Consider the following 18576-nt stretch of genomic DNA (forward strand, 5'->3'; position numbering starts at 1 on the left):
AATTTCCTCAAAAACAAAGTTTAACACAACAGCACGCATTCACATATGCCACACACTGCTATTATCTGCTCCTTGTAGGAGGGTTACAAATTGAGGTGTGTGAGGGGTCAGGGAGTGCTCATGCTGCCTTTGTACCTCTGGGCAAAGTAGCAATCCGGCTGAAGAAAGAACAAATAGCTTTATCCCCTTGCTTTTTTACTTCAGACATTCTCAAGACAGAGTAGGAGTTGCACACACTAATTATGCACAGAAGTATGCATACTTTGCAGATCAATACAAAGTAGATGCATATAAATACCCTTGTACAACAATCTACAAAATATAGATAAACAGTATCTTAATGTTTGAGCTGCTTGTGAGCTACGAATGCAAAGATAAACCCATATATCTGCACAGGCAAGGAGGGAAAAATAATCGTCTACAGAAGGGCAAATTTGTTTGCAACCAGTTCACTTTTCTCTGAAGCACCGTACACACTCATCTTCATACATTTTCCAAACCATTTCCCTAAGTGCTGCCGGTGTACCAAATATTTGACTGAGCAGGTTCCTCTTTTATGACTTCAATGGAAGGACGGCTTGTTCATCAGAATATGTCAAGTAAAATAAGAAGACAATGCATGCGTTTACCTCACTAAAGCCACTGGCTAAATTAAAATGGACATTTTTGCAAAACAGAACATAATTGATGCATTTACAATTTGCATCCACATGAAAACCCCTGCTTTAGGCGTAAAAAAAAAAAAAGATAAGAGTTTTAAAGAACTTTCCAGAGCAGCAGAGCTTTTTACATTTCTAGGTTTAGGTATACTGTTGCAGACTTGGCAAATGGTGATTTTGAAGCAGAACATTGTATTTTGCTTTTCCTCATTCATACTTTGTATTCCACCATCACTACCCTAAGAGTGCAATTAAAGCTTTTTTTTCCCCACATTCTCACTTTTTTCTACTATTGTGAAGACAATGACTGAGAGGAAGTGACAGACAGTGTCATAGAGGAAGAAAGGAAATGCAATGAATAGTCCGGTATAGCTTCTTGAGATCTCACAGGCCTAAAACCCGATGCGCCAGCTCGGCAGTTCGGTCTAAGTAGCTAACAGAACTGCAGATGTTGATTCCATTATCATTCAGTGTTTTTTCTTGCCATATGTGCAGAACTCAATTCAGGATGCGATAGATTGATTGGGATACTATGGGGAATATTAATTGTGCTCAGGATGTTCATCCTTTCCTGTTTCATGTGTTGAACCAAGCATCATTGCAGCCTTCTGGGGCAGCATAGGTAATTTTAGATTTTTTCTTGGAAATCCTACTAAACATACAAACCAAAACAAAATAAATCCATGTAAAAAAAAATACAGTGGACAAAGTAAGTGTTGAATACATCCATTTTTGCTATACACATATTTTTTCAATACTCAAATATTCAAACAGCTTTCGTCTATTTTCAACTGTCTACACAAATGTACAGCAATGACACGACTCCAGGCCTTGCTGGTCCAGGCTAATTGCTAATTATTATGATGACAAGCTGCCAATTATGGCAGCCATACAAATAAATCGATAGGATCTACAAAACCTTGCTGGAGAACGAAGTATTAGATGAGGAGAATGGGTCTATGGTCACACACTGATCAATGAAGCAGCATTAATGTGTGGTTTGTAAATTAGATAAGGCCGTGACTCAAGGTCTGAGCTGACTTTGTTATGAAGCATTAGATGAAAGTTTAATCATCCCCACCGGGAAATTGTGGTGTAAGGATGAAAAAAAGAAACTCCCAGAGATGCAGGAAAAATGAAATTCATCTGCATGAATTTTCGTGCAACTGCATTTCAGCTTGATGTAAACTGACAGATGTGACGACACAGAGAAGCTCAAAAAAAGGAAAAAAAGCTAAAGCTGTAGATTACAACACAGGTCAACTTCAAACAGCAAAAATCATAAATACTAAGACATACTTGCAATGCATACAATCTCCAGTTAAAAACAAAAAAATACTTAAGCTTTTCTCACTTGGGACTCTGTTGATGGCTTTCAGGGGCCGAAGAACCCGAACCGTGCGAATGGCAGACAAGTTGATGTTTTGCAGGTCCAGGGAGTACTCCACCATCCTGGATTCAAAGATATTAAAGGAAACACAAAGACAAACATCAGTTTCTCCTTTTTTATTCAAAATATATCAAGTGTCACAATCCACTCAAATGTTTTTGAAGTATATAAGTATTACCTTCCACCCCTGTCTGACTGGAAATTGCCACCCACTCTTGGCAAAATGCATGTAACTTTAGGAAGTGTTGAGTAAATCTGATCAAATTATATGCTACTGGCAACTCAAAAGGCATTTTGATTTCTACAACAGATCTGCTGGGGGCAGTGATGTGCCTGAGCTGCATTTTGAATCAGCTCAGCTGGTGCTTAATATGACTTCACAGGTACTGACCTGAACACAACGTACCCCGTTATGACACAAATCATTAATGATTACAGCAATCAAACCATCGCACTTAGTTTTTAAAGCATCAGAACAACTCTTTTGGGACGTTTTGTCCACATCAATCAGTCATTATTTAGTCATAAAAAAAAGACAAGGAGAGCAAAGGTCATCTCCTCCCTCAGTCAAGATGCGCTTCAATGGTACTTCGAAATAGTAACTACTCATTCCTTTCGAAACCCACTTCTTGATTTGGGGTGAAATCTGAATCGTAAGCACACCATCTGAAAGGTTTACAGGCATTTCCAAACCACAGATTCTAATTGCTTCATTCCAGGGATTTATCAATACATGTGATATTGGTACGTCTGCCAAACAAATTTTGCTCTGCATTTTTGTGTCGGCTAGTTTTTAGTGTTAATATAAAGGTTAAAATGTCACAAGTGTTAGTCAAGTAGAACTGTTGTGACTGCAACATAAATGAACACAACAAAGCCAAACACTGCTTTATTGTATTATTATTAATAATTATTATTGTTTGAGAGGATATTTTAAGAGCCATGCATGCAAATTCTGAAAGTGTATAATACTTCTGGTCAGTTGAACAGACCTTTCCTTCCCTAGATGCCAACACTGGACCTATATTGTTAATGACTGGATGCCGATGCATACCAAGGGTCGTGGGGACATGTGAAAAATGTGAGTTAGTTGTAATCAATTTCCTTATTGCATCTAAATTATCACAATGGCATGTTTCCTTGATATTGCCCAGCTTCTGTCAGAATAACTTTTGAGGTACCCAGTGAACCCCATGCTGAATCACTGAAGGTTTTCCACAAAATCTATTGGGCTAAAAGAGTGGTCGCTGTCAAAAAAAAAAGAAAGTCGTTGTCCAGCCATCCTTTGTCTAAATCTAGTTGTCCTTGCAGGGAGAGTTGGTGCCTATCTTAAGCGGGCATTGGTCATTTGGCTGGGGGCAGATTACACTCTGTACAGGTTGCCAGTTTATCTCAGCGCAACATTGTGACGAACAGGACAAGCAACCATCTATGGAATCAATCAAACCTGAGAGTAAATTAGAAAGACCAATTAACTTTACAGTCATGTTTTTTGGACTTCCAGAGGTCCTGGAACCTTCATGCTACAAAACAACTGTGCTATTAAACGCACAATCCTAATTGACAACACATAAACTGTGTACTTTAAATTATTTCCTCATTATTCATTTTTAGTTAGTTTTGCTTAAATAACACAAACCATATTACACAAGAGTGTGAATAGAAGAAATGATGGCTTGTTACATTTTTGAATGGCCAGTACGAATTTTGATTTCCACCCTGTCAGCTACAGCTGCATGAGCTTTAGCTGCATCAAAAGACGTTCCATGGAAAGGTGCAAGACTCAAGGATGGGGGATAAAGTTACAAAGCACAGAGCAGAAGAATGACATGAAAGAGATATGAGAAGAAAAGGCAGAAATATGGATTCATTTTCTTCTAAGTGTTGCCTGCAGGATGTTGTGTCTCAGTCAGAGCCTGGCATCTGTTAGCAAGTCATTTTCACTGCATGGCTAAGCTGTTTGTGCCCCCAAACTCAAACCACTTTCACACGAGAGCAGTCACGGTGAAATATACAGTATATGTGCCCGTGAAAGAGGTGAGTCTCTTTAAATCTGGCAAAAACTGCTACATGGCTCTTAATGGTCGGCGCAGATGCAGTTTAAGTGAGTGAGGAAGTTTATTGTGTAAGTTGCAGAACAAGTTTCAATTTCTCTGCAAATGGCATGTTATTTTTTTGCTTTGTTTTGTTTTGGGTTTTTTTACATGTGTATCCAGATGTAATTTGCTGGTGGTTATAACATTGACAGGACAGCATGAAACTAACAACTGCATTGCTGTCATAAGATAACAGCCAAATCTTACCTGCAGGCCTCGAAGAAATAAATCAATCTCTCTGTCTGTCACATGGACAGTGTTCAGAGCCATGTCTTTTACAATATTATGATACTTTATTGATCCCACGGGCAAGTACTTTCTATTTGCCCTTCACAGTCACTTAAGAAGGATTACTTGGTTTAACAACCCTTTATTAGTTTATGCATGTGTCATAGCAAGCTAAAATGTTGTAGTGAAGAATTTTCTCCCTCTGCTTGCATCGATAGTTCTGTTCCTCTTGTACGTGAAGCTGCTGCGGCCTGTGTTTGAAGAGTACATTTCTTGAGGAGATGTAGAAATGCAACAGACAAATTTTCCTTCCCCGCTTCATTCAATAGTGCAGAAATGCCACACCTGATGAAAATGTCAAAGTATAAAGAAAGGCACAACCGTTGTTTTAGTGGTCAGACTTCTTTTCAGCTACATATAGGGCTCCTATTAATGCTACAGAATGTAACATTTATGAAAAAAGTAATAACTTTTTTTCATTTTTGTCAAAACTGTCACCATATCTAACATGGTGACAGTTATATAGGTAATCTGTGAGAAAAATCCATCTCGTCCATGAGCTGCAACAGCGATCTGAAGAAATGCGCTGATCTCGTTCAAAAACAACCAATCAGAGACAGGAAAAAGATCTTAAAGCTGTCAATAATTCTTGTGTACATGCTGCTTTACAGTGCTAAGACCCTCCTCCTGGCATTGGTTTATTTGTTCCTGACCAAGCTGTGTATTTTTGCAGTTAATACTGGGAGAAGTCAGAGGAGCTTGATTTTTTTTCCACACATTACCTGTTTTATACTGTCACAACAAATGTTTAAAAAACAGATTTTTTAAAAATAAAAGTGACATATTATAGCTATAAAACCCATCCTAGACACCATTTTTAAAGAATAAGTCTCATATATGCATGTGATGTGATGTGAAGTTTTGTAATACATCAAAATATTGTAAGTATTATGTTGCCAAATAAATTTCTATGGTAAGCTGTATTGTGATATTTTTTATTACATATATACATTATGATGTGATGCACTACAATGATACAGCTATAAACTAATAAATATTATGCGTTTTTGTCTAGGAGAAATCTTTTTTTGACACAAATTGTTGTATTGTACAACAACAAAGAAAGGAAAATTGTGCATTGCACACAAGACTCAATGCACCTTAAAGCATTTTATGTGACAAAATCCAATTATGGTGTCAAATGACAGTGTTCAGAAGTCAGATGGACCAGCATGTGCAGGCCTGTGGAAATGTTTGCAGGCTATACACAACTACGCTTGATCAATGCCTTTCTTGTGACGTCATTTAGGGGTGTGTATCATTAATCATTCTCTAATACTCATTAGTACAATGAATGCAAAGTGTTTCCAAACCTAATGAGTAATTTAGTTAAATAATTGCATTGTCACTGTTCACACACAAAAAAATGTGATTATGATATTTTTTATTATCTCGTTGTTATTCCGTGCACATCCAGCTTTTCGCTGATCAGTCTGGTTTGCTCAAATAGTTCAAACACATGGATGCTAGATGCATGTGATTGATGGTAATCTTTTTATCTTTGCAATGCATTGTGTGTTTATATGTGTCTGTTCTATTAGCTAGTCTTCCCCTGTGCACATCAATCACATCGGTTTGCTTGGAAAGGTAATTAGTGGACTGCCCCAAATGTCCTTTTCATGATTGTTCTCTTTTTCTCACATTGCTTTTTTTGTGATGCCCTTATCCCCACTTTGCTTTTATGTGACAGGCATAGTGTGTGTGTGTGTTTGAGTGTGTGTGCTGCTTTATAAACAAGGATTCAGAGGAGATGGAGGGCAAAACAAGACAAGATTTAAAAGACGACTTTAACATAAAGGACGCTAAAAAGATTAGGTAATTAAGATGCAGAAATGTGTTGTATTTACTTTCAAATTTGTGATATTTTCTCATTTCCTTCTTCCCATGGGAAAAAAAAAATGTCTGTTTGTTTTTTAGTTTAAACTGTCTATTACATGGAGGAGGTGTCCTTTGATTTCTTTTAAATTCCATTCAGGTCCATGAAATTAGTTTTTTACCTATACTGTATTTACCTATACTGTGATTGAAAAACATTCTAGTCATTTTGAAGTACTTAAGTCAATGACATTAGGGAAGGCTTTGTATTACATATTTGTAATATGGTTAATGTTGACCTTACATAAGAAATGTTTGCAAAAGATTTTCAAAGTCAAGTCTGTAGTCTTGCAACATCAGTGCGACTTACACTGAACCTTGGACCTGACCTCTGACTAACACACAAATATGAATAATAATAATAATAATAATAATAATAAAACAGCCTATCTGGATCATTACAATCACTCTGTTATAATGCTTCTTCTAACTATAACTTTATTCACCTTCTAAGTTTTTTTTTTCACTTTTTCAAGTAGATATATGAAGATGTATGACAGGTTGCACCTAAATCCAAATTGTGTTTTGTTGAATTTTTACTTGTTATATTTGCTTCCCCTTGTTTCAGACAGGTAGATTAACCATAAAGGGTGGTGCAGAAATTGAGTAAACAATAATCTCAGCAGCACAGTTAAAAAAGATTCAGTTGTTTGTTTGTGTTTTTTTTTTTTTTTTTTTTTTACAGGAGAGTCAGGGAAGAGTAGGATTTGTGCAGTGGATTTGGGTGATATGAGAAAAGGTAACAGGAGACTACACATGTCAATTTGGGTGACAGGCTGCATATTGTCTGGAGAGGGGATGATGAGTCAGATAGACAGAAAGAAAGGCTGCAGAAGGACTATGAAATAGTGAGGTGATGCCTATGGGAAAGAGAGAGAGAAGAAAATGACAAAGAGCTCATAACAGAATGACGGCTGTACTTGGGTCTGGAAACGCTGGACATGCTCTCTAAAATTATCTCAGACTCTGATATAATGTACAGTTATTCAGAAGAAAACAAAGACAAAAGGTGTTCACACAAATCCATATCCAAACTCTACAGTTCTAAACTTTTGATGCTGATGTTAGGGCTTAAAAACACACAGTCGCTGAGAGTCTGCACATTCACTGGGGATAAAGTGATTCAGGTCAAATGAAGATGAATGTTCCTCCAGCTACCCTGGTAAGTCTGGAGCTCTGTTGTTGTTTTTCTGCAGATATACCAGGCACTCTTCCAATCTAAATCTCTTTATCTTTCTCACACCTACAGAAACACACCTTAAAGGTGAAGCTAATGTTTAAAAAATACTAAATCTTAACCAAAATCTAACCCCAACACTTTAACACTCCATTTATAAACATGCATACCAAATAATCTAAAGAGATTTATTCTATGATGGGCTCAGCCAGGGTGTGTCTCTGGCTGAGCCACTCTACTGTGCCAACAGATTGATGTTCTGCATCATGACTAATATACACACCTATCCAGACTTGCTTTATTACCCGTGTCTGAGCGTCTCATTTCACTTGGATCAAAGCAGGTGTTTGAGCAGATGTGTTTTCTCTGTGTGTGACTGCATGCATCGGTCTCCCATGGAAACAGCAATTAACTATTGGGAAGAACATGTTAATCTTATAAAAAACATGGTATGACTATGGATGTGAGTGTTTTAGCAGCATGACTTTTCTGTACAGTGACAGTGTGTGTCGTAATAGAAGTGAAGTGTGTAAGCAGGTGCAACATATATAAAATATATATTTATTTTTTTACAATTTGTCATTTTGTGACAATTTTTGCCCCATAATGAATGAGTTATTGGTACTTTTTTCCACAACAGAGCCAAAATGATCAAACTTATATGTGTACAAATGCCCAAGTCCCAAATCAATCATGTCTTGATTGTAAAACATGGGAATGAAATGGATTGTGTAGAGTTTGTATGGGCAATCAGTTGCTCACTTGAAGAGAGCAATTTAGGCCATTCAATTTTAAAGTCTGGGAGAAATTATCAAAGAAGGGTGAGGCTAACTTCTTCACCAAATAAGGAGAAAATATCAAGCTTCTAAAGTAACCCAAACTCAAACTTTATGAGAAGATTGAGGGAAATGTAAAATTCCTTGTAGAGCTGCATTTGATTGTGCAAGAGTTGTTTAGGATTTAACTCTCTGAAGATGCTCAGCTGAAAAAGTTATAAAAATAACAACTACATGCTAAATAGAGAAAATTTAAAAAAGAAAAGTACAAAATTTAGCATTTGCTTCAACTTTCATTACAATTAGAAAATGATAATAACAAATAATGAATAACACTTAAACTTTTTCACATTTTGACCCATCACAACCACAAACTTCAATGTATTCATTTAGGATTTTCTGTAATCCACAGGCACAACACCATACATATTTGCAATGTGGAAAAGGCTATTTTTCAAGAACATTTTAACCTTTTTCCTCAAAGGTAGCATGCACGTCACCTCCTCCAGCTTATACAAACGTAGCACATCACTGATGAATTGTTCTTTACTAAACATCTCAAGCTCAGTTACATTATGTTGTTATAAGTATTGTTATAGGTTTTGCTACAGATTCTAATCCAGATTTATTTTTGGACTTTGACTGGGTCATTCTAACTGTTTAACATATCTTGAATATGCAACCTCTGAGGGGGAGTTGGCTGCCAAGTTTTGTTTTTTTCCCCCATTATTTTAGGGGTATTAGAGTAAAGAGGGTTGAATTATTTTAAATAACTTCCATAAACAATCTGTTACTTCCTTATATTTTACAAGTATGAACAACTTTTTGTTAGCAAGTCACAAAAAAACAATTCAAGAATACTGTTGTATAGCACTATATGGAAAGCAACAAATAGGAGACAGGACGGTTACCTATTGTAAATATAAATGAATTTGAAGCAAACAAATTAAGTCAGCTATAACAATAGCATAATATAATTACACTGTGTGCTCCCTCATGCTCTGTGTTATCTTGGATTAGCCTTAACCCCCTCCATCCACTAATGAAACAGGTATGGAAGAGTAGATGGATGGATAATAGCATGATAATGACACTCTGGACAAAGATATAATTGGGGAAGGTGTTGAGTCTAATAGACACACTGTTAGGCCATTTTTAGGAGCTACAAGCATGATTCTTGCTTTCTGAAACACTTGCTCACCCAGCCATGACGATGAAAAAATCCAGCCTGTTCCAGGTATCTCCCAAGTAACAGCGACGGCCAAAGATCCCAAGAGCCACCATCTTTACCACCATCTCCAATGCAAAGAAGATGTAGATAAATGCATCGAAGGCCTGTGAAAAGAAATGTAAACAATGAGGCAAGTGAAGCAAGATCACACTGAGATTTTGATCTTATTCAAGACACTCTAAATGAAAGTTTAATGTCACTTAGCTCAAGCTATCTGCAAAAACCAGAATTCTCACATGATTCAGACGTATTGCTAAGTCTACCCCGCACTGATCAATTTTTCTTCAATTTTATATCAGCCTAAACTCTTTAAAATAACCTATAATTGCTCATCTTGTGCTTTTCAATGGCACATTCACAACTTTAAGTGGACCAGTTTCTCAGAAGCTGTCGGGTAATTTTTTTTCCAGAAGAACTGCTCCATTAATCACCACAGAGGTTCATTCAATAATAATAAGAATGAGGTTTGTGTTCTGATGGCTCTCTCTGCTTCTCCTTTGTCGGATATGGACAACGTTAACTGAGTGGTTACTTTTTTTTAATGTCAACCAGCAATGAGATTATGATTAGCATCCTAAAGAAAAACAATGAGATCTGAGTTTTTTTTTGACCTGATCCAAATGACTAAATAACAATATAAACAACACAGGGATACAAACAAAACTACAAAAAAGAAAGATGAAGGAGGAAAAAAGATAAACTGAGACAGATGTGAACATATCCCTATGTTGTCCAGGATACATTATTATGCTCAGATGAATGGCTTAAGAGCCCATTGTATTTATGGAAAAGAATCTTCCATGCGCTTTGCCCCGAGCTGAATGACTGCATTTACTGCCTTGTTACATATTCCTGCACGGCATTATTCAAACTAGTACCTCTTGACAAAGTGTTTCTCAAGGCCTGAACATTCAAATGGACCCATTGCTGCTTGGTGAAAAGCAATTTGTCAGCCATCCATCCTGAGAGAAATGCATGCAGTGTGTCTCAAATGAGATCATTTTCAAAAGGTACATTAGGGAGAATGTGGTATTTTTATAGAACAAATAAGACCATAAATAAACAAAATATGTAAAATAAGCTGTTAAAAATATGCTTGGCTTTTAGCGTTTATCAAACATAGGTCTTCGTTCATTATGTTCATCAGATAGTAGACAAAAAGTGCAAAATATGTTATTTTCAATGTCTTCACAGTACAGTTAGGATTCACAATAGTTGATTTTTATTTCTATCTAAAATCAATATCACTAAGAGGGGAAGCAAAGAGATTTTAGAGTTTTGTAAAAAAAAAAGAACACAGTTCTTCCTTTTTGAACACAACATTTCAGCCATTCTTTGATTTGTCTCTTTACGATGTATAAATCCTCACTGTAATAACTGTGCGACCCTATAAGAACTTAACTTGATGGCAGCACATGACTCACAAAAATCCATATACACAGCAGCTCTGGATCAATAGTACATATGAAAGTTTGCTACGCTGTGGTCACGCATGGACCATATATCATTTTGGAAACTAACACAGCTATTTTTCCAGAGCTTGGATGCTCCTTTTCTTCTTAAACACATAAGTCCAATCGCCCATTATTTTATCAAAAGCCAGTTAATACCATTTCTGCACAGAGCCAATACAGGGATCCAGGGACCACAGTACTCAAATAGTTTTGTCACTGATTATCCTACCACAATGTTAACAGAACAGGTAACCTAGTAAGTTGTTTCCTCACAGTTTTCTGATTTTGGATGAGTGTAGAGTAGTGCACAATAAGACCATGTGCACAAGAAAAAAAATCAGTCTTTTTGCAGATCATCTTGTCCTGATAACATTCTTTTGATAAGTTATGACCCCCTCTTTTTTTCTTCTCCTCTTTGTCTGCCCCAGCTCTCATTCAGGTTTAATGCCGCAACTTATTTTGCATGACAAAAAATATTTTGCAATTAAACTGCAGGTTGAAATCTTGAAGCTTTCTCGAGTCTCCTTAGATTTGAATATATTTTTGCATTTGCAAGTCTGGTGCGTGAAATGAATACACTGATCACTAGAAACAAGGGGCCTGATCACTGTTTTTAGTGACGTGAAGACTGTGGATTGCCAGTGGCAGCTAGTCCATGAGATTCTATTAGTTACAGCCAGAGCAGCGGAAAAACGCTGTGAGCATAGAACAGGTGCTGTAAAGATGTTGCGGCAAATTACATGGAGAACTTCCCACTCACAGGCTGCATTCTTGGCATATTGTGTCCAGTTTCACTTCAGATTCTTGGATGACCAGTCACGCTGCTGTGTGATACAATCCCACTGCTGCTACTAAGTTGTGCTATACTACAGGACCTGGATCTGCTGCAACCTAGATAATTAACTTTTATGACTGTCTGGTGGAAGTTTTGTGCAAATTGTGAGGAAAACGTTTTGACTTTGTCAAGCACATACACCGATGATATATTTGGCAAGACTGCGCAAAGAAATCAAATTTCTGAAGATTTTAATGAAGTGATGTTTTAGTTGGTAAGAAGGGGTAAGACATGCTCAGAAAAAATCTGCAGCAGTTGAAAAAGGCTAGAATATGGAAAAGAGGAACATACAGTGACACTCATATCCATTCAGTAATGATAAACAGCAAAAGAAAAAGGAAAAGGAAAAGAAAAGTTTGCTTCTGCAAAGCAACTTAAATTCTAAGCATTTATCAACGGTGCAACGTTTGAAAAATCCTTTTTCTTGTGTTTGACTTGGACGAGTCAAACAGAGGAATACCCACTAAATAAGCTCCTTTCCATACAAGAAAGAATGAATTTAGGATATAAGCCAGCACAAATTTGTGCATGGGGGCAAGCAAGCGTGCAAACACAGCTAAAAAAAGACAATGAGATGGATTATCTCATTATCAACCCGTAATTCGGACCTGGCAGAATTCTATCGGGAAAGCGAGAAGTCTGGCCTACATGCTGTTTAAATGACGTTTTGATAAATAATGCAGCCTGCACACTTCATATGTAATCTGACAGTGGATGCAACAGTCAGATTCCCATCCCTGGCTGCTTTGAGAAGAAGGGGAATGAATTCATCATAGTTATTTGTCACCGGCGCCAGCGTTCTCTTCAGTCACCCTATCAGGTTCCGTCATCTGCATGATTTGTAAAGAGGTTGAGGGTGTCTTGCGATGGGCCCTTTCATGATTTGATGTATGAGCTGGTGTGGAAGCTGCTTTATATGCTGTCATTGTGCCACTTATTTGCCAAGAGGAAAGAACGTAGTAAGTGGGTCATCAAGATTGTGATGTTGAATGATTTAAAAATTATGTTATGTGTGTCTTACTTGATGTGATACTGACAAAATTACCAGAGGTACCCAGAGGATTAACATTCACTTAATACTCACAGGGATATAGGGCAAGAAAAGAAATATCTGGCAAAGTTATCTTTTGTCTCTGTTTTTATTTTAGTTGAAAGATATAATCAGAAGATAAATGGCATTTGAAAAGTGAATGCATCTTAAAATTCAGTAATTGTAATCAGAGTAACTACATTTACATATTAAAACAAAAAAAAAAATTGAGAAACATTTAAGCCTTAAATTAAATTTGAATACTCTCCTGTAAGTTGGTCATGTAAATTTGGTATTTTGCTCTCTACAAATGGATATTTTTAAGCTTTTCGTTTTTTAAAAAAATGCTTTTTACTTTTCTCTATTTTCCAAAGATATTTTCAAGAATAAAAAAAAACACAATGATTGTTTTGCTTGAGTTTCCATATATCTTCTGAAAGTGTTGTGGAGAATGCAGTCTCTATTCCCAGTTGCATAATTTAGAAAAATTTTACAAAAGAGGTGGAAAAAGTTTTATTTATTGTGATCTTAGGGGTGTGAAATAAAAAAATATATTTTCTTCTTAAACAGACGATCAGAAAAAGAATTAAAAGTGTGCAATAAAAATACCTAACCCCTATTTCAGTAATGACTATATTGACAGAAAGAAAGAAGAAAAAGTATCTTTCACCTACATTGCCACAAATTCCTTAAAAAGTCACTCAAATGACAACTGTGGGAAACAGGAAGCATCTCCTATCATGGTGGTTGGGGTCAATTCATTTGCTGCAAATGCCAAAGTGGCTTTACACATTTAGAGTTCATTTGACTTTCCTGTAGCATCAACACAGAGTAAATCATTTTCACAGTAATTATGAAAATTGATCCATCAATCCATGTCCTATTTGTGCGTATTGACTGAAGACTACACCTCCACCAGGCTTTCAGCTATATGAGGTCTTTGACTTTAACTTGTTCATATCTCAATCAAGACCTCGTGAATTAAATGTGAGTTCATGCTGGGCAAACAGAATCTGCAGAAGCCCTGAGACACATTTTAGGGCCATGTTTACTATCTCAGCTCTGTCACAAAAATCCTTCCAGTTACCATTAGCAGCTACCGGAACAGGACCCCTACCTGGGGAGGCAGTATGCTTGTTACAGAGTAAAACATGAAGATAGTGTTTGGTGGAAGAGGTAAGGGGAGCAAAAGGAGTAAACTAAATATACTAACAATACTGTTTCGATGCAGGTCACAGCAGAAAGGTTTTTAGTTCCATAAAAAAAAACATTTGAGGCAGAATTAGGTCATCTGTGTCGCCACTGAAATTGAGCCTTCAGTGAAAAACAATTACAATCCCAGAGGTACACACTGATTTCACCGCCAGCTGGCAATAACACATTGTCCGCCTAAGCCCAACATGGCTTACAGATACAATGGCAAAATATCAGCAATTTGAAAAAATAAACAAGAATGATAACACAATTTTGAATTTGCACTCTATTTTATGTACATTTTCTATAGGAATCAATGGAAACATGTTGGTTACTTTCACTGCCAGTAACAATTTTTACATAATTAGTCAAGTAAACAAGCAATAATAAAGCAAATATAAAAGGAAAGCCACCATGAGAATGGTATTAACTGTTTTCCATTATGTGTGCGATTATAATTAAGAAGTTAACCAGCTGCATTTTTTCACTACCGCTGTTAATATCTGGGATCTACAGAGCATAGGAAGTGCCAGGTGTTGAAACAAAGAACAGAGTTTGGGGAAATCTGTTGCTTTAGATTAGCTAACACTCAGCACAGATGCTACTAGACTTTATTCTGTCTGACAAAAAGGCATGGAGTTTATTATAAGGACTTGGTGAAGGTGGAAACGTCCTTAAAAAAAAAGCTAGGCTAACAGTTTAGTTTTTTATTTGAATAATAAATTGCAGATTAGGAAAAGCCTGGAGGTAAACCTGGATTTCAAGTGAATGTTCTCAAATGCCACTTGTGCCATTTGAGAACCTCCACAATCACTCTCTCAAAAGTGGCTCCTCCTCTCAACAGGTGACAAAAAAATCAGAATGCTGCTCTGCAAGGCTTTATTAACACAAACAAAGCCCCAGTTCCCTCCTCAGAGGACGGAGAAAATATAAACATTCCAGGATGGGGAAAAAAAAAAATCTCTCTGAAGTGTGTTTTTTCATCACAGCTTGAAGAATGTCAACAAGAAGCGGAGTGCGTTTTCTGTAATTGGATGTTTTGTTCTACATCTCCCTCAGTGTGATTACACGTCGTCACTCACACACAAAAGTCCGCCTTACCTGGAGTATCTGACAGCGGTCCGAGGTGCAGTCAATGTTCTCGCAGGGCTGGTACATGCCAAGCGTCACACAGTTGAGCAGGATCACCATGATGCTAATCCTCTCGAACCACGTGCTGACATAACTGGAGTTAAGGAGCGTGGCAGGAGAGGAAAACGTGTACAACATGCAACAAGCATTTCAGTTAGTCCTGGAGGGGTAAAACACAAGGCTGAGTTAGAGTCGGGCAACAAATTCTTAAAACGTTCCTCTGCAAATGCATAATATAATATAATATAATATAATATAATATAATATAATATAATATAATATAATATAATATAATCTGATTTTCTTGTCACCTTAACTTTTGTTCAATAAAGATTGTAGAAAAAAGAATCTACATTCCATTATCCTTAATGTAAACAGTGTACATTAAGGATGTACACTTAATGAATTATAATCACCGGTCGTAGGTCAAACTGAGATTCTCACTGCATGATAAACTTTAACCTTGACTAAATCACAACAGACATGCCACTCCTGGCTAACCATGTGGAGCTTTATAATAGAGCTGCCTTCCAATTCAATTTGTTAATTTGATAAATTAGGGAAAAGGGTTTTGTAAAAGCCTGGTTTTATTCAGCTGACTGTCCGTATGAAGCATCAGGTAGGGGAGGGGCAACATTGCATTCATTACTCAATGTTCAATAGAGTCAAAAGCACCAGTTATTTTATCACTTCTCTCACTTCTTACTAAAAGTCCTTTAAATCCCCGTAATGCTCTGTAAGTAACTTTTTAATTTTATATATTTTTAAAGTACTTGATAATGGTTAAGCAGGACTTGCCTAACATTTCTGCACTATCATATTTTCCTTAAAATGAAACCTGTGAAAATGTTTTGTATTCCATATGATTTGTTTATGTGACTTCATTACAAAATATATATATATTTTAAGAACTAAAAATGTATATTTGACTACATAGGTACTGTATTTCATAAGTCACACCACATGAGTTAAAACATATTTAAATACTTAAAAGTAGCAGTGTCATACATCATCCCTTATTGATTGTATCCTTCCTTTTCTTTTTCTGAGTTACTTTCTCAGCTATTTTAATTCTATTTTCATTTTTGTTTAAATGCATGCTTTGTTCTATTTTTGTTCTATTCTACTCTATTGACTACCCTGCTTAAAAGTAAGTACAGATGCATAACCTGCAAGTGCAGCGAAGTCTGGAAGCCTCAACACAAATTAACTTAACTTTGTTAAGTTAATGAAATGAAATGTCTCCACTTGATACATGCATTTATTATGCATACATAAGGAGAGACAGATGTGTATGAATTATAATCACCATAATCCACTTTAAAACTCTCCCAGGTTTCAGCTCTTTTAATTTGGAGCTTCCAACTGTTAGCTCTTTGCAGCGTCACCGAAATTCAGCAACTTTGGCGACGCTGAGTGTCCATTAGACACTGAGGATAGTTTTTTTTTCTTGCAATCTTTACATTGGTGTCCATCAACAATGTTTGATTTGGTTTTACAGAATATTTTACTTGAAATATTCAAGGAACATTTATTAAACCAATTATAAGTTGTGCTAAAGATTTAGTTAGTAAAATCCAGTTTTATTTAATAATTTGCAACAGATTCTCTATTTTTTTTGTGTTTTTATAAAAAGTGTAGGAAAGTTTGTAATTCAGCCATGGATCCTATTTCAATGTGAAGCATCTCTCAAAACATGTCTGTCCAGGGATACGTTTATACTTAATAACATGTTTGAGAAAAAATAAAAATAAAGATGCTACATTGCTTTAGGTTAATAAAACCACAGACACAAACACACGCATAGTGAAAATATTTTTACCCTCTATTCTGGCACTTTGTTGTTAAAAGAATGTTCATTTTTGAGGGGATATTTTCCTGAAAAACACAAAGGTGTGGCAATGGATCTTGCTCTCTTTATCCTTTATCTCCTGCACCACTTCAGTTTTCTCTTTTGCCACTTTTCTCTGGAGTAACAGAGAAATGAAAAAAAAATATCTGGACAATATGTTTCATAAAATGTCTGTCTGCCTTCTTGTTCATGTTTTCTTATCTAACAACCAATACCTTCTTTTTAAATAAGTGTCCTTAATTCCCTTTAGGTTACTTTTTTTTATTTTCGTCTCTCAAAATGACTTCAATTTTCCCAGCTCACAGCATCTCACCCTTTTCCTTTTTTTACTTCCATTTTCTATTATTTCCAAGGAAATGATGGACAATTTTGCCCCTTATGGCACAAAACAAACTGTTCAGAATACATTATACTTCAACAGGCAATGAAAAATCAGTCACTGAAAATGTATGTGCATTTTTAAATAGATGTTTAGCACCAGTACACCATTACCCAAGGCCCTGCCCTGAGATTTTATGTTTATAAATCCTCAACCAAGAGCAAGTACAAAAACACACCAATGATATGTGATTCCCAATGTCTTCAAAAGTATTCATTCCTCTTAAGCTTCAAAATTTAACACTTACATACACAGTAGGTGAGTTAGACCTTGAATTCTCTCAGCAATGGCTCTGAATATTAAAAAAGCACCTTCTTCCTCTCCTTCTTCTTACACCTTTCACACCTAAATGTGATCCCCACTTCCGCCTTATTAAACCTTACGGTATCTGCCCTGACATGTGAAGTGACTCAGCACTGGTTTGAGTTCACTTTCTTTGTCATGATGACCCCAGACCTTTCCCTCCCCAGGGAGTGAAGCAGTAGGCGTCTGACTCACACCCAGCTGATTCCACAGCACTGTAGTCGATGCACAGTCATGTCTCCTCCCTCGTCGTGCTGGGCCGGCGCTCACCGACTTCGACATCGGTGATTTGCAAAGAAATAAACGAAGAAAGCGATGCCTTGGAGGTTCAGTTTTTAATTAGTTTGGTCTGTGTGAAGCTACCGAGTTCAAACTGTTTCCCACCCAGAAACTATCCATGTGAAACCGAAGATGTGTGTTTTTTTTTTCTGTCTTTAGCATGACATCTTTTTCCCCTCTCTCTATGCCATCTAATCTTCTTAGGACACAGACGGGGCCTCCTCTCTGTCTTCATTCACTTCTCATCTTTCCTCTTCTCTTCTTCTCCACGTCTCCACCTATTCCTACGCCTGTCTCTCTGCGTCAGTACACATTTTGTCAGACACTTGCCCTTCTCTTTAAACCTATTTTTTCTGTACGGAGCTTTCTGACCTTATCAAGCTCACCCTCTCGCTTTTTGACAAAACATTTCAAAATCCTGGCTTTCTGTCTCTGTTTCTTTCTGTTTACCTCTATGATGAACTCAAGGCGATTTGTTTTCATGCCTTAAGAATGTAGGGAAGCATTCTAGAGAAAAGTAATAATAATTTAAGTCAAAAACATTGGGCTTTTGCACAAAACCAATTTATTACCAGAATGCATTTCTTCCTTAAATGTATTGTGCTTCTTACTGGATGTGGGTGTTGT

At 36.6% G+C, this 18576-nt stretch overlaps 1 protein-coding gene across 7 annotated transcripts in view; it reads right to left on the bottom strand.

The window, feature by feature from the left end:
- Positions 1–18576, bottom strand: part of LOC102230764 (voltage-dependent T-type calcium channel subunit alpha-1I-like) — a 168675-nt gene that overhangs the window by 71488 nt on the left and 78611 nt on the right. For all 7 annotated transcript variants that reach the window (XM_023348874.1, XM_023348876.1, XM_023348875.1 and 4 more), the window contains exons 3-5: positions 15107–15218; positions 9463–9596; positions 2014–2111 (exon numbers count right to left, since the gene is read on the bottom strand). In XM_023348874.1, the coding sequence (XP_023204642.1) occupies positions 2014–2111; positions 9463–9596; positions 15107–15218 (344 nt within the window). The remainder of the gene's footprint in view (positions 1–2013; positions 2112–9462; positions 9597–15106; positions 15219–18576) is intronic.

Source organism: Xiphophorus maculatus, chromosome 16, assembly GCF_002775205.1.
Source record: "Xiphophorus maculatus strain JP 163 A chromosome 16, X_maculatus-5.0-male, whole genome shotgun sequence".
Lineage (NCBI taxonomy): Eukaryota > Metazoa > Chordata > Actinopteri > Cyprinodontiformes > Poeciliidae > Xiphophorus > Xiphophorus maculatus.